This window comes from Alligator mississippiensis, chromosome 1, assembly GCF_030867095.1.
Source record: "Alligator mississippiensis isolate rAllMis1 chromosome 1, rAllMis1, whole genome shotgun sequence".
NCBI classification, from domain to species: Eukaryota; Metazoa; Chordata; order Crocodylia; family Alligatoridae; genus Alligator; species Alligator mississippiensis.
The window spans coordinates 486,325,047-486,340,841 of record NC_081824.1 but is presented as its reverse complement, the minus strand read 5'-3'; the positions used below and the strand labels follow the sequence as shown (position 1 = coordinate 486,340,841).

Sequence of the window (15,795 nt, the reverse complement as noted above, 5' to 3'; positions counted from 1 at the left end):
AAAGTCTTAACTCTTGAATTTTATCTTTAGAGGCCTTTAACAAGGTTAACCTAAAAACGACCCTTAAGCAAACATCCCACATTCCGAGAAATCAAACCCTAGGAGCCTTCGAAAAGAGGTTGGAAAGAAAGGTCACTGCAGTAGTGTGGAAATTCCCCAAAGAAACTGATTATCAAGCAAAAGAATCTATTAAGAAAGATCTGAGCCCAAATTTGGGAGTAGTGACAGGTTTGGGTGGGAGGGGCCCAAGATGGCAACTCACTCAAGAAAAACTGTAACCTACTGTCCCAATTTGGAGGTAACCTCACTTGCAGAATATTGAAGGAAGAATCGCAAGTGTAGCCTGGATCAGACTGATCACCTGAACCACCCTCTTCATGAACACGAATCCGGGCCTTGCCGGCTGCAAACGCCCCTCCTCACAGTGCCCAGGGTGCCTGGTGGAGCAGGTGCAGGGTTTGCAGCCCTCGAGTGGGAGCGGGTATTGGGTTGCAAACTTCTCCCCACCCCCGGCTGCAGCCCCCAGCCCTCCTGCCCCCTGCCCCACGGCTCCTGAACGTGGGGACAGAGAGGCACAGACATGGTGTTGTTATATTGGAGGAGACAGGGGTGCATCTGTACCAAGATCTAGAACTACATCTACAGCTCTCCCCCTCTGCCCATGTCCTGCCCGGGTCCCCATCCAAGTGCCCCCTGGGCTGGGCCAGTCCAGACAGGATGAGGTGGGTGTAGGCAGGTGGCTGTGGTGGGGCTGCGCCGTCCACATCAGGCAGGTGTCCGCTGTCCTGCATGTGCCCGGGGCTGGGCTGGGGTCAGTGCGGGCAGCAGCTCTGGTCCCCCTGCAGCCCTCGGGTTGTGGCATCCCACCGAGATGTGCTCGACTTCTCTCTCTGGTCTGGTGCATTCAGGGCTTTGCTTTTCTTTCTGCCTCCTGTTTTACTGTGTTGGTGTCAATCAAAATAGCAGGTCAGATCCTGCCCATGGGCACGATCCGTTCTGCCCCACGGTGGATTTTGTTGGAGTGGGGGACGGGTAAAAACAGCTGGGTTTTAAATCTCAGGGCATTTTGGGGGGTTTCTTGGGAGCTGCTGGTAGGAGCAGGACTGACTAGTACCACTGAGATGAGTTTTCTTTGGCACAGGCGCATGCAGAGCTAAGGAATGCAGTTACTGTGTTGGCTGCCTGTAGCTTGCCTTTTTATTTGTACTTTATTCTTTTAGAGCTGCTGAGAGTTTAGTGAGAGGTGGGAGCTGTGGGTGACTCTTCTTGGCTTTGGATGTGAGATTGCAGCAGTTCCTGCATCCCCTGGTGTGATGGAGCTGGGAGATGGAGGCTGTGATGGAAGCAGAGTGTCCTGTGCTCAGGGGGCTCCTCCAGCCCATCACCAGCCACGTGAAGGTAAGAGACTGTGGGTGGTTCAGGTGCTAAGGTCCCTTCTTGTAGCCCTGCCTGCCTGGACTTTACAGCCACGACACGATTGTACCATAAAACCCAGCTGCACTGAAGGGTCGCTGCATCCCCTGCTCCTGACACCTGAAGCTCCTGGGCTGGGGTGGAGAGCAGATACCAGCCTGCTTTCCTGGATGTGCATCAGGGGAACGACACCTGTATTTCGCCGTGTACTTATTCACTGTTCACCTGATGGCTCGTGGATGTCCAAAAGCCCCTGCCCTTCTCTTCCGCAAGTGGATTTCTCTAAACCTGGTGTTTTCTTCTCCTCACACCTCCTTTTGGATACTGAAGCCTGTCAGGTTCCCACCAGAATAAATGTGCCGAGGCAGATGGAGTGGAGGAGACCTGCAATAGCGTACAGGGAGCCCAGGGGTGGGCTGCGAGGACATGTGCCCTTCATGTGCCAGGCTGATGGGTGCAGGTAAAGACTCTGGATCTGCAGATAAAAAATGGATCAGTTTTCTAAGATGAACCTGCCCTGTACTCTGGTTTGTCCTTTGTACATACATTAGACTAGTGTAAATGGCAATTGCCTCTTCCTGGATCCATATTGAAGTGCAGAGTGTCCCTCCAGATCCTTCTTGGCAGAGATCCTTCAGGTGAGGAGTTGCTCAGTTGATCCCTGGCGGCCCGGCCCGGCCCGGCCCTTTCCTTTCCTTTCCTTTTCTTAGGATGGGAGGTGTTTGGTTGCCTGGCTTGGTAAAAAAAACCCCAGAAGCTGTGCAGTATTTTTAGCAGTGATGACTTGAAACCACAGTGGGGGGAGGAAGGGGAAGCTGATACACCTCAGAGCCAGTCCCGGGACAGCCCTGCCTGAGCCTCAGCTCCCTCCAGTATAGAAAGGATGGTCCCCAGGCACCCGGCCTCAGCTTCAGCAAACAGCATGCACAGGGAGCAGGGGCCTGCTATCCCAAGTCTGCTCTCACCCAAAGCACACCTTCTTTCCCCCAGGCCTGGACTCCCCTGCCTCTTGCACACACAGAGCACACACCTCCTCTTCGCCAGGCCGAGACTCCCCCAGCCCTTGCACATGCAGAGCACACACCTTCTCTTCCCCGGGCCTGTACTATCCTACTCCTTGTACACTCAGATCACATACCTGCTTTCCCCCAGGCCCAGACTCCCCTGACTCTTGCACACCCAGAGTGCACGCCACCTCTCCCCCAGGCCCAAACCCCATTGCCCCTTGCACATGCAGAGCACACCTCTCCACACGAGCATGGAACCCTCCTCCTCCTCTCCAACCTCGGTTTCCCCAGCAGCAGGCAGCAGTGCCGGCTCAGTGGGGCATGCATTGGGGCAGCAGGAGCAGACAGAGGGCGTGGCCTGGCACCCTACCCCTGCCCCTCCCCCAGCTACGCTTCCCTTCCCTTGACCCCGCTGTTCAGTTGTGCCCACTTTGGGGCAACCTGCGGTGCACCTGTCTGCCCTCCTGCAGGTGGTGGGCATGTGTGCACACCCTTCCTGGACTGCTGGAGGTGGTGAGCAGGGATGGAGAGGGGGTGCAGCACCAGTCTCCCCTGTAGTGTGGGCACAGTTTCTGCCTGGCATCTCCTGAGTTAATTGAACCCCCTTGCAGCTCCAGCAGGGCACTGCCAGCCCATTCCTCCTCCTCTCCAGCCTCAGTTTCCCCTGCTACAGCTGCAGACCACTGCTCCTAGTCCTGTCCCTGAAAGCCATGGAGAAATGCCCATCTCCATCTTCTCTGGTGTTGCCCCAAGACTGGGGTCAAATCCCACTCAGTCTTCTCTTCTCCAGACTCAACCACCTGAGCTTTTTCAGCCTGTCCCACCCGGCCCCGCCCCTGCCTCCCAGGCCCCTCAGCATTTGGGTCCCTCTTTGCTCGCCTCTTGCCTACCTGTCCACCTCCTTCTGGAAGTGCAGGGTCCCGAACCAGACCCAGGACTCCAGGGGAGGTCTCCCCAGTGCTGGAAGATCCCTGCCTTTGGATTTCTAGGGGCACTCCTGCTCATGCTGCTCAGGAGGATTCTGATTTCTTTTACCACCAAAGCACACGGCCGGCTCGGATACAGCTCATGGCCCCTGGCACCCCCCCCCCCCCCCCCCCCCCCCCCAGTCATCTCTGCAGGGCTACAACCCGCCTATACATTCCTCAGGCTGGATTGATGAATGCAATTATTCCCTACCAAGTGTGGGGCTTTGCACTGGTCGCCCACAACTCAGTTTCCCTACTCTATTGGCCATGGGGTCATGATCTGAGTGGAATGGGCCAAGAACACATTTGAAAGTGAATTGTATAAATGGGACTGACACCACGACGGGCTCCATGTGAACTGTTACCACACAGGAAAGAGACCTGGGAGTGATTGCGGAGAGTTGAATAAGAGCACCAGCTCCATGGCCAGCCACCAAGAAGAAAGCAATGGAAAATGTGAGGGCTGATGAGGAATGGAATGGTCTTACGAGGTCCCTTCCAGCCCTAATGTCTATGCAGTTACATCTATGAAATGTTCTGCTTTCAGTCCACAGTTTGCTAGTCCGCAGTCTAAAAAGGCTGGGAGCCACAGCTCTAGGGGATGTTCTCATTATGGAAATCCTAGAAGAGAAGGGCTGAGGGGGCCTGAAGAGGTCACCTCCAGTCCAGCCACCACCCGAGTCAGAATCAGCCCTGTCCAAACCAGCCCAGACAAACCCATCATCGCACTTCTTAGCCAAACTGCCACAAGCCTGACACAGAGGCAGACATCGCACATGGTCCTGCCCCAGGAAAAGCAGCGGGGCCACAGTGCTCATCCTCCTGCTGCTGTGACAGGTTGTTAATCCACACCGCAGGGATCCCAGGCAGAGGCCAGGATCACACTAGAAAGGCAGGCAAAGTTCCCCAGTCTGTACTGGTCTGGCCAGGGGGTCAGATCCATCATGGTGCTCAGGAGGAATCCCTGGGATGGAGCACAGCCTCCTGGAGATCCCCTGGGGCTGCAGGGAGTGGGGTCACCAGTTGGCCTTGGACTTCTTTGGGCACAGGGGTGGGGAGTACAAATAAGAGAGAGGAAGAGATGGGGGTCCACCCATCCCCCCACCCCATGACAGCCCACCCCACACCTGCCCCAAGTGACAATAGGAACCGCACAGCACCCCCTGCTGCACAATGGTGGTATAACACCCTCTGCCCCATTACAGCCCCTATCACACCTGCCCCAGGTAAGTGTCGACCCCCCTGTAGGTGTACCTCACACATATCCCAGGTGGAGTTGTACCACCCCACCATAATGAAGCCCCTGCAGGGCAATAAGGTATCACGCCTACCAACTCTAGCTCCCTTCACACCTGCCCCAGGTGAACAAAGATCCCACGTGGGACAGACACCAGCATTTGCATCAGATCAGTGCAGACCCCCACAGCTGCAGGGCATGGGCAGTAATGCCCCCAGCTCCAGCCCTGCCCCTGACTTTGCAGGGGCTGCTGCTGCAACCCAACAACCCCCAGAGGGGACAAACTCTGGAAGGAGAGAGAGGAAGAGATGGGGGTCCACCCATTCCCCCACCTCATGACAGCCCAACCCACACCTACTCAGGTAAGCAGTCACCCCCACAGCACCCCATCTTGCACAATGGCAGTATAGTACCCTATGCCCTGTTACAGCCCCTATCACACTTGCCCCAGGTGCACCACACTCATGGGCTGTGGTGGGAGAAGGCAGGAACAGGGCAGACGGGGCTGGCTTGGGGCACCTGTTGAGCAAGTTTCCAGTAGCTCGTCCAAGGTTGCTCACCCCGTGGTGCTGACTCACCCAGCTCCGGGTCCTGCTGTGGGAAGAGGGCACAAATGGGTGACAGCAGCCACTCGGGCAACAGCAGGGTGGGTAAATCAGACTACCGCCTGTTCCCAAGGACTGGCAACAACCACTGGATTGTGGTGAATCATTCAGAAAGGGAGGAGGCTGGGAAGTTACAGAGAAATCTGCCCTGGAAAGGGTTGTGGGCCCTGGTCTGTTCCCATTGCATGGCTCAGAAGAGGACACAGAGATCAATGGCAGGGGTAGCATGTCCAGTTCTGGGGCTTTAGTAGCAGGGAATGCATGAGAGAGAATACAACAAAGGGGAGGAGGGCAGGGGAGCAGCATGCACCCTGTGGTGCACAGTTCTGCTGAGGCCAAAAAGCAAAACAGGCTAAAAAGGCTCGAGAGGTGGCAGAAGCAGCTCCTTGCAGACCTCACTGCGTATGGGCAAGTCTAGAAGAGGGGTGATGTGGTGGTGAGGAAAGGCGAGGTCAGGGAGAAAGGTAGGGAATGCTTGCCCAGCCATAAATGCACTCCTCCCTGCAACTCAGGGGGTTATATACCAGAACCCCTGTACCAGGAGGAAGGAGAAAGCTGGGAAGCAGCCAAGGTAAGTCCCCAGGTGTCATCTGAAGTCAGCCGTTTGGGAGAGGGCACCCTAGCGTGAAGGCACTTCTTCCCCTAGGAGTACTCTTAGAGAATGATGGGGAATGCACAGGCTCCAAGGCTGATGCAAACATCATCTCCTCCTTGCCTCCTCCCCCCACATCGGGGCTGACCTCTGCCTGAGGTGGTTCTTTTTAGCCCCCTGCCACCCACAACCATACCTTGGGGGCCAGCGTCTGGAATCTGGACTTCCACTGTACCCTACAAGGGACAAAGCCTGGGGGAACTCTTTCCAAGGGCACACGCATCAGGGTGCTTGTGTGAATGCACCACTGGTGGGTGCTGAGCAGGTAGACATCTAAAAGCCCTTCCTGCAGTGCTGGCAGAATTAGGGATGCTTCTGGGTGTGGATGTGCTTATTATAGGATGGGTGGGAGAGATAGGTGAAGCTTTTCCAATACTCAGAGCACCGATGTAGCTTCTCCCCTGTGTAGATGCACTGGTGTTCAGCACAGGCTGCAGGAGTAGGTGAAGCTCTGCCTACACTAAGAGCACTGATGTGGCTTCTCCCTTCTGTGGATGCGCTGGTGCTTAGCCAGGGAGGAGGACTGGGTGAAGCTCTTCCCACACTCAGAGCACTGATATGGCTTCTCCCCGGTGTGGATGCGCTGGTGCCGGGCCAGGCTGGAGAGGATGCTGAAACTCTTCCCACACTCAGAGCACTGATAGGACTTTTCTCCTGTGTGGACATGCTGGTGCTGGGCCAGGTGGGAGGATTGGGTGAAGTTCTTCCCACACTCAGAGCACTGATATGGCTTCTCCCTTCTGTGGATGCGCTGGTGCTTGGCCAGGTGGGAGGATTGGGTGAAGCTCTTCCCACACTCAGAGCATTGATATGGCTTCTCCCTTGCGTGAATGCGCTGGTGCTGGGCCAGGCTGGAGGAGCAAGTGAAGCTCTTCCCACACTCAGAGCACTGATATGGCTTCTCTCCTGTGTGGATGCGTTGGTGCTGGGCCAGGTGGGAGGAATAACTGAAGCTCTTCCCACACTCAGAGCACTGATGTGGCTTCTCCCTTTTGTGGACGCTCTGGTGCTGGGACAATTGGGAGGAATAAATGAAGTTCTTCCCACACTCAGAGCACTGATATGGCTTCTCTCCCATGTGAATGCGCTTGTGCTTGGTCAGGGAAGAGGAATAACTGAAGCTCTTCCCACACTCAGAGCACTGATATGGCTTCTCCCTTGTGTGGACGCGCTGGTGCTGGGCTAGGCGGGAGGAATAACTGAAGCTCTTCCCACACACAGAGCACTGATATGGCTTCTCCCCTGTGTGGATGCGTTGGTGCTGGGCCAGGTGGGAGGAATAACTGAAGCTCTTTCCACACACAGAGCACTGATATGGCTTCTCCCCTGTGTGGGTGATGTGGTGTTGGGCCAATTGGGAGGATTGGGTGAAGCTCTTCCCACACTCAGAGCACTGATGTGGCTTCTCCCCTGTGTGAATGAGGTAATGGCGGGCCAGGTGGGAGGACTGGGTGAAGCTCTTCCCACACTCAGAGCACTGATATGGCTTCTCACCAGTGTGGATGCGCTGGTGCCGGGCCAGCTCGGAGGCATAACTGAAGCTCTTCCCACATTCAGAGCACTGATATGGCCTCTCCTCTGTGTGGATGCGCTGGTGCTCGGCCAGATTGGAAGAATAACTGAAGCTCTTCCCACACTCAGAGCACTGATGTGGCTTCTCCCCTGTGTGGACAATCTGGTGTTGGGCCAGCTTGGAAGAAGAGATGAAGCTCTTCCCACACACAGAGCAATGATGTTGCTTCTCCCGTGTGTGCATGCACCTGTGCCTGGCCAGGCTGTAGGGCTGCCTGAAGCTCTTCCCACACTTCGTGCAGCAGTGTGGCTGTTGCCTCCTCCGCACACTCCAGTGTTGGGACAGGCCTTGCCAGTTGATGAAGTGCTTCCTGCACCCGGTGCAGTGGTGCATCTTCCTCCCCAAGTACATCCGACGGTGCTGAACCAGGGAGAAGAAATGGGTGAAGGTCTTACCACATGTGACACAGCGGTACTGATGCTTCTTCCTGCGCACATCCTGGGTTTTGAGTACCTCTAAGCTGCGCACAAAGCTCTTCCCCCTTTTGTTGAAGCGGTGAGAAAGCTGTCCAGAATGGATCTGGTGGTGAGCAGCCAGGGTCAAGAGGCAGGTGAAGCTCTTCCCACACGTGGCACGTACATGGGGCATCTCCCCACCATGCCTTATCTTGTGCAGAGCCAGGCGTGAGGGGCAGCTAAAACTTTTCCTGCACTGAGGGCATGAGCGGGCTCTCCCCCTGGGCTTGGAAGTGAGCTCCTGCTTCCCTTTGAGGAGTCCCCCACTGCCTTGCCTTGCATGCAGTGTCTCTCTCCAGGGGACCTTTGCTTTCTGCCTCTTAAGGTGTCTCAGCATGACACATCTGTTCCTGCACCTTGGGCTTTTTCTGGATTCTTTCCCTTCTTCACTCCAATGCCCAACTAGAGACAGGGCCTCGTTCACTGCTACATTTTCCTGCTTTTGGGGTATCCCCTGAAACTTGTGGCATTGGTCCTTTGCTGGGTTCAGGGAATCAACCTCACCCATACTCCCCAGGGAAGCCCAAGGTTGCTTCAGCTTTCCAGGCTCTTCCTCAGAAGCCTGCTCCTCAGTTCTGCTCAGCAACCAGGCATGTCCTGCATGGGAGGAAGAAACACCAGATTAGTCCCTGCCCTGCTGCCAAGGGGCAAGCACTGCTATTCCTTCTGCTGGGATGGGCCTCAGAGCAGGACAGGACTTGGCACTTGTGTTTGCTCAAGAAAACTAGGTCTTTTGGCCAAAGGCCCAAGTGCTAAGGGTGAGGAAGTGCCAGGTCTCTGTGCCAGTGTTATCTTCCCTAGTCAGTAGAGTTACGAGGCAGACTCTCAAGGGTTCTGGCCCAGAATTCAGCCCCATCACCTCAGGCCCTGCTCCAACACACATGTGGCACACGTGAGTTTGGACTGTGCCTGAACAGGTTCATGTTTTAAGAGGCTGAGGATGAGACCAGGAGGATCTGCTCAAAGGAAAAATGAGGCTCTCAAAGGGCTGCTGTATCCCCCAGCACTGGTGGATCCAGGGGCAGATGGTGCCGAGTCCTCCACCTGACTGGGCTGACACGCTCCACAAGCCCCAGTGCTTTCATGAGACCCATCTGCGATGCTTGCCTCTGATCTCTGGCAGTCCTGAAAGCAGCATCTGGGTACAAGGGTGAACAGCCTCGGGGTGCATGTCTGGGGCTTCTGACCAGTCAGGAGTGTGTGGTGAGCACTGCCTTACACTGCTTGGCAGCAAAAGCCATCATGTTTCATGCATTATCCCTCCAAGAAATGTTCTGGGAGTGGAGGATTGAGAGCAGTGATCTTCTGCCTACCTGTTTCTGGGGCAATGTCTGGTGCCAGAAACAAGCCCATGGAGCTTTCCTCTGCTATTGAATCCCAGGCAGCCTCCACATCACAGACAGCTGCACTGGGACAAAGGCCTTGGCGAGAACCCGCACACGGACTCTGGGCTGAGCCTCAGGCTTTGTGACACTCGTGGCCCCAGAGAGGAAATGGCACAGGGGAGATTCTGGTGCAAACAGTGGGGGGTTCACTTCCCCCCACAACATGAAATCTTCTGAATCCCACCCACTTCACCGACACACTTTATGCAGCCTGAGACCAGGATACACGTCTGGTGCTCCAGGTCAACCAGACCAGGAGACACCACGGACAGCCCCAGCCTCTCTCTTGTCCAACAAGAATGGCTGGGGCATAAAAAGCCCAGAAGTGAGAGACTGTGTCCATGAGGGGTGAAGGTAACCAGGGCAGGAGAGCCTAAAAATTAGTCCTGGGTAAGGCCTGAACACTACACCATCCTGGGACTGGTTAGTGTGGTGGAGGTACTTGTGGCAGGGCAGTCTCTACAAAATGCCATGTTGCCACCCCTGAGAAAGGTGAATGCAGAGCTCCTGAAAACCTTGGCTCCTACTGCCTTGTGGTTTTCATTTTGCTGGGAAAAGGATAGGGGGAGCTGACCTCAACAGAAAACCTTTGGTGAAAGCCAAGGAGGGAAAGTGTGTGGCAGGTACACCTTGCAGAACCGGTCACTTGAAGTAGAAAACACTGCTAAATAAACAGCCTCTCAAGCTGCAAAGAGGAGAATCTGTGAAGGAGCTCCAGCAGGGCCAGGGCCAGGCCAGCCACACTGTCAAAAGAGATCCCATGACATGAACTTAACGAGGGTGAAGCCCTTTCCTTTTTTGTCTTTGGGTTTTCCAGGATGTGGACCAGCAGTGAGTCATCAAGAAGTTTCCTTGGTACAAAGAAGATTCAAGCTTCACTGTCTTATGCATAGTAATTGTCTTGCTTGCATGGCTGTATTTGTGTACTGTTATTGCTGTAAGTGGCTGTGGTGTTAACTACACTAGACAAGGAAATGTAAGCAGAACTTCTGGATGGGTTCTGGAATATCTGCAAAGTGGCTACAGAAAATGGTACATCCCTGGAGCATGGCCTCCTGGGCCTCAGAAATATCAGTCACACCAAAGATTGAGAAGGGCAGATTGACTGTTTGTTTCCAGGCACGCTTTCACTGGGGGCATGGAGCATTTGTGAGAGGGGAGTCGGGTGGATGGGAAAGCCACAACTCACCTGGCAGCACGTCCTCTGACTTCCGCATTTTCCCACGGTCCTCATCATCACAGACCCAGAGCTCCACCTGTCCTCGCTGGATGCGGCAGATCAAGTCAGGGGCAGGGCCTCGATATCCTGCTTGGGCAGTGGATAAAGAAAGCTTATCCACCGGCACTGGATGCAGAATAAGCAACTGAAATTTGGGGAATGGAGCCAATGAACTCAAGTATCAGATTAAGGACTTGAAGGACAAGGGAGGATGGACATTTAGGCTGGAAGGGAAGGCATAGTAGGGAGAAAAGGATGGTCCTTTTCATTCAGGTAGTGGACTTATGGGCATAGGAAAGCAAACACCAGTGCAACTCCAGGCAAATGAGTGGAAATGAGTTTGGACAGGACACACTAGGCAAGAGAGGGGGGAAATCAGAATAACTGCCCAAGCAACAGCTGGTAGTGCATTTTTAGGCACAATAAATTGAAAATGATATGATCATGGTGAGAAGGCAAAGGGAAATCATGTTATCAAGGGGGAAGACTCTAAGGAAGGTGGCTGGATCAAATGAAGGAGTAATATGTACAAGTATGAAGTGTAAGAGGTCTGATCATGGACAGAGTCATGGGGAGCAAAGGGATTTAAGGCACCAGCCAAAAGTTCAGAAGGATGCGATTTAAAAACAGGGAGGAGACAACGCCACTTCAGAGCTCACATGGCTCCAGGGCAAGGTAAGAACCAGAACTTTACCCAGGGAAACGAGGGCTTGGTAGTTCCTCAGCATCTGGTCCCGGTAAAGCCCCTTGTCTTCCTCTTCCAGCAGCTCCCACTCCTCCCGTGTGAAATACACTGCCACGTCCTCAAACACCTCCCGGAGCTGCCGACACAAGCATTACAGCATCAGTGTCTCCTGTCCCCGCTGCTCCCAGCCCCCATGACCCTGTCTCCACTCACTCTGCACTACAGCCCCTTGCACGCTTAGCCAGGACAGACGGGGTATGCTACTCAGCTGAGACATGATATGCAGGGATGCTGGTTTTCTGTTTAAAAACTGCAGATTGTCTCATAAAAGAAAAAAACTGCTCCCATCCCATAGCACCCCCACCCCTGCTGGTGCCCCACACTCCCCCCCACAGCCCCTGGCCTTGCTGGTGACATCTGGTCCAGGAAGAGACAAAGGCTTGTGGCAGGATACCTTCAGCTCCCTGGACTTACCAGTGCTGACCTCGGAGCAGCTGTCCTTAGACCAAACACTTCAAAACAAACCTGAACATGGAGTTGTGCAACCACAAATCATCTGCAGGCTGGGCTGTGTTACGCACGGTCCACACAGGGACTGTGCAGTCTTCTCCGATTAACTGGATTAGCTGTTGTGTCCCCTTTATGTGTGTGTGGGGGGCTTCACTTACATCCCCTCTCCCAGCACTGTCCCCCTTCCCACCACCCTGACCCCCTGGATTTGGTATAATAAAGACTCTCTCTATTTAATAGTTTTAATAGTCTGGTCTGTGCATAGCCTTCAATTCCAACTTATGAAATGAGTGTGGAACTGAAAAAACCTGTGCTGTGCCTCTGATTTAGTTAGTTTGTAAGCTGCAAATCCATCCTGGCTTCTGCCTCCCCTCACACTAACACAGATAATCAGCAGCCAGGTGTGCTGCTCACTCCTGCCAAACTGATGGGCTGGGGGGACCCTGCTGGCATCAGCTGCAGAGACCCTCTGTGCTCCCCAGTCCTAGCCAGGCGGGAGAGGATTTCCTGGGCTCAGCTGTAGAGACCGCTGCCCCAGGCTCCCTGGTGCTGGCTGGCTGGACTCTGACCAGGCCTACCCGTGCCAGCACCCCTGCTCACTCTTCAGGTCTCTCTGCTCCCCACACTCTTGACAGCACCCCTGGCTCCTCCTCGGTTCTGCCCCAGCTGCACTCCCACCCCCACCTCCAGCTGGTGCCTTGCTCACCTCCATGCTCTGCCCCTGCTTTGCAGGCCTGCCCTGCCCCTCCTGCAGCTGGCCTGGCCCAGGTGTCAGGGAGCCGCTCTGTTCCCGTCTCCCTGGGGAGGATCTCTGCAGCTCCAGGTTTACAGGCTCTTCCTCGGGAGCCTGCTGATCCGCTCTGCTCAGGGTTCCACCATCTGCAGGTGGGAAGAGAGTGCACAGGTGAGCCCTGGGGTGGTGGCATGGGAAAAGTCCTGCTCGTCTCCTGGACTGGCCTGGGGTGAAGGGAGCTGGAGGGTGGGTGTGTGGAAGAGAGGGGAGAAGGGAGACTCACTGTCCCACTGGCAAGAGGCTGGAGATGAGCCCCTAGAAGTGCTGTTGTGCGTTGGTGATCATGGCACCGTAACATTGCTCCCAGGGAAAGGATCTGGAGGGATGCTGGTGCTCAGTCACGTCCGTATGTTGGGGGGGAGGGGAGGATGCAGGGTCACTCTACTCTAGGATGTGTGAAATGCTTCCAGTGCCTCCAGGAGAACAAGAGCCATTGACCTGCTGGAGCATGGACCCATCAAACTGTTCTGGCAGAGAGATTTCTGCACTGGGGGACGGGGCCTCCTGCCACTAGGAAGGGGAGACCCACCGCTCCTCACTTTGCCTGAAGAAGGGCCTGGTCCAGGGCACCTGCCTGGGGACCCTCCACGTGCAGGCAGTGAGAAAGATCCTGGGCCTCGGACCACCCACATGGACAAACCTTGTGGCCCTGTCCCGGGCAGGGGCAGGCATTGGAGCCTCTCACCCCAACTGCAGGACAGCCACTCAGGCTCCTAACTGCACACCAGGACTTCATCCCGCACCTCACCTGCCCCTGCCTCCTTGGTCTCATTCAAGAGCCACCAGCTACTGTCTGCCCTGCTCCACTCGCTATCCCCCCGTGCAGCACTTTTTTGGAGCCTACAACCCCACTGCCAGCCCTGTTTTCTATTTAGTTGTCCCCCAAACTCAACTGACCTAAACCCCGTAGCCAACACTAATAATGGCAGGGGGTGTGGGGAGGTAACTGCTACTCTTTGGGTGTCGAGCCCATGTTAAGTTCGCAAATCAAAAAGGCAGGTAAGGACCTGGCTCTGGGTTGGGCGGGGTTAGGGTTAGGGTCTTTCGGGACATGAGGCAGCTTGACCTTGGGCCCTGGGGTTTCCAGACCTCCTGCCTCCTCCAGAGGCCTGTCCTCACCATGGGTCTTCAGCTGCTGCACCCAGGAATCACCAGGCTCCGGCAGGGCCCCCGGGGGCTGCATCTTGTCTGAGGACACCTCTTCGACCTTCACACGCATGGTGACCTGGGGATGAGATAAATGTGTCACTGGGGAGCCGGGATCTGGTGGGGAACATCCCCCGACACGTGGAGGTGCAGATGGCAGCAAACAAATGCTCTCACCTGGAGCGTCTCATCCTCCGCTTGCCCCAGCTCAAACCCCTCAGCCAGGGCCACGGCCTGGGCACATGTCTCCACGTGACACCCGCACACCCAGCTCCGCATCTCCGGAGACAGGATGGCCAGGAACTGCTCCAGCACCACCAGCTCCAGCATCTGCTCCTTGCTGCGGCGCTGGGGCTCCAGCCAGCGCCGGCACAGCTCCCGCAGGTGGCTGCAAATCTTCTGTGGGCCCTCGGCTTCCCGGTAGCTCAGGCCACGGAAGAGCTGGCGCCAGGGCTCTGGGGTGGGGAGCTCATCCCGCGCTGCCAGCTGTGGGGTCGCAGAGGGCAGCTCGGCCTCACAAGGGGGCTGCATGGCCTGCATCACGTCCTGACCCCAGAGCTCTTGGTGCTGGACTGGCTCCAGCCTGGATGACACAAGTGACTGGACTGGCTCGTCCTGCAGCTGTTGCTTTACTGGCTGTGGTGCCGACCACCTTGGAGACTCCAGGCCCCAGTACTGGTTTGGACAACACAAGGGACTTCTGCACCCTCAACCCCTGCCTGCACACCTCCTGGGTTCTGCTCCTCCAGCTCCCACCGTGAAGGGAAGACCCACGGCTGCTACGGGCTCCAGTGCAGCAGCCACGTCTCTCCAGGATGGGTCGCACCCGGCCAGGGGCCTGGGCTCTCACTCTCTGTACACTTGTGCACGATGCCTGTCGGCAGTGTCCGGTCTCCAGGAACACCTGTGGGAAAGGAGACAGTGGAAATCTGGCCATGGATCTGAGATCCGGGACCATAATCCTGCCCCAGCCCGAGGTCTGCCCAGACCTGATGCTCCCAACCGCCCTACTCGAAGCAGTCTCGGAGCCATTCCTTTCTTCTCCTCCAGCCCCAGTGCAGGATGCGAGCACCAAGCTGGCCAGAAAAACAGTGCAGCTGCAGCTCTCCACCCCTTCCCCAGCCCTGCTGCTCCCTCCTGCCCCAGCCCTGCAGTTAGGGTGATCCCAGCTCCCTGATTGAGTGGGACAGTGCCCAAAGAGGAACCTCAAATCCTGGTAGTTGGCTGCATGACCCCAGGACAGGGTTTGTCCCAAATTCACAAAGTGTAGAGGGATGGGAACCTGTGCTTTCCCTTTGCAGGCAGGCAGCATGTAGGTGTGGAAGGGGCTGGTAGAAGCGGGACACAGGGGCACCAGGGCACTTGCACGCCTGCACACAAGCACCCGGCCATGAATACATTGGGAAAGGCTGGAGAGCAGCTCCCTGCAGGGACGTGTGTGGAGGGGCGGGGGGCGGGAGAGGTGTTGTGGGGCGGAGTGGGGTGGATGGAGGCCCCAGGGGGAGGGGAGAGGGAGCGCAGGGCAGGTCCGGGGGGGGGGGGAGGGGAACATGTGCCAGCCCAGATCTCTGTGGGGTGGGGGGAGCGTGTGCGCGCGCACGCGGGGCGGGGCCCTCCTTCCCAACCCTGCGGGGCCCCAAGCTCCCCCGCCCCCCGTTACCCCTCAGCGCTGCCTCCGCGGGCCCGGCCGGGCGCAGCGAGATCCCGCACCCGGGCTCAGCGGGGCAGCAGGAGGGGCGGGACGGAACGAACCCGCCTCCCCGCCGCGGCACGTACCGCTCTGGACAGGTTCCTGGCCCTTCCCGGCCTGCTTTGCAAGCCCTGCCCGCCGCGATTGGAAAAGGCAGCAGGCCGTTGGACCCCGCCCCGCTTTGGGACCAGCTTCAGCGGCGCCCTGATCTGCATATGCAGATCGCGTGTAAATGAGACTCGCGGACGGCGTTACCCCCTGCCCAGCGCAGCCCACCCCCACATGCTGTCGGGGGGCGGGGCGCAGACACACGTGACAGCGCGGTGTGGACGCGGCCACGGCCCGGACCGAGCACACGTACGGGCTGCAAACGGCTCCCAGCCCCGCCCCCCCGCGTAGCCCATCGCCGGCTGACCGCTCCGGGAGGGAGAGGCCCCCCGCCCACACCAAGCCCCTT

The 15,795-nt window shown here is 56.7% G+C and overlaps 1 protein-coding gene across 1 annotated transcript in view; it reads right to left on the bottom strand.

Moving 5' to 3' along the window:
- Window positions 1-5,459: 5,459 nt before the first annotated feature.
- LOC102575793 (zinc finger protein 135) overlaps window positions 5,460-15,795 on the bottom strand; it is a 58,647-nt gene continuing 48,311 nt past the window's right edge. Inside the window, exons 5-7 of the mRNA XM_059725444.1 lie at window positions 11,209-11,335; window positions 10,485-10,604; window positions 5,460-8,507 (exon numbers count right to left, since the gene is read on the bottom strand). Of these exons, the coding sequence (XP_059581427.1) occupies window positions 6,343-8,507; window positions 10,485-10,604; window positions 11,209-11,335 (2,412 nt within the window). The 3' untranslated portion in view covers window positions 5,460-6,342. The remainder of the gene's footprint in view (window positions 8,508-10,484; window positions 10,605-11,208; window positions 11,336-15,795) is intronic.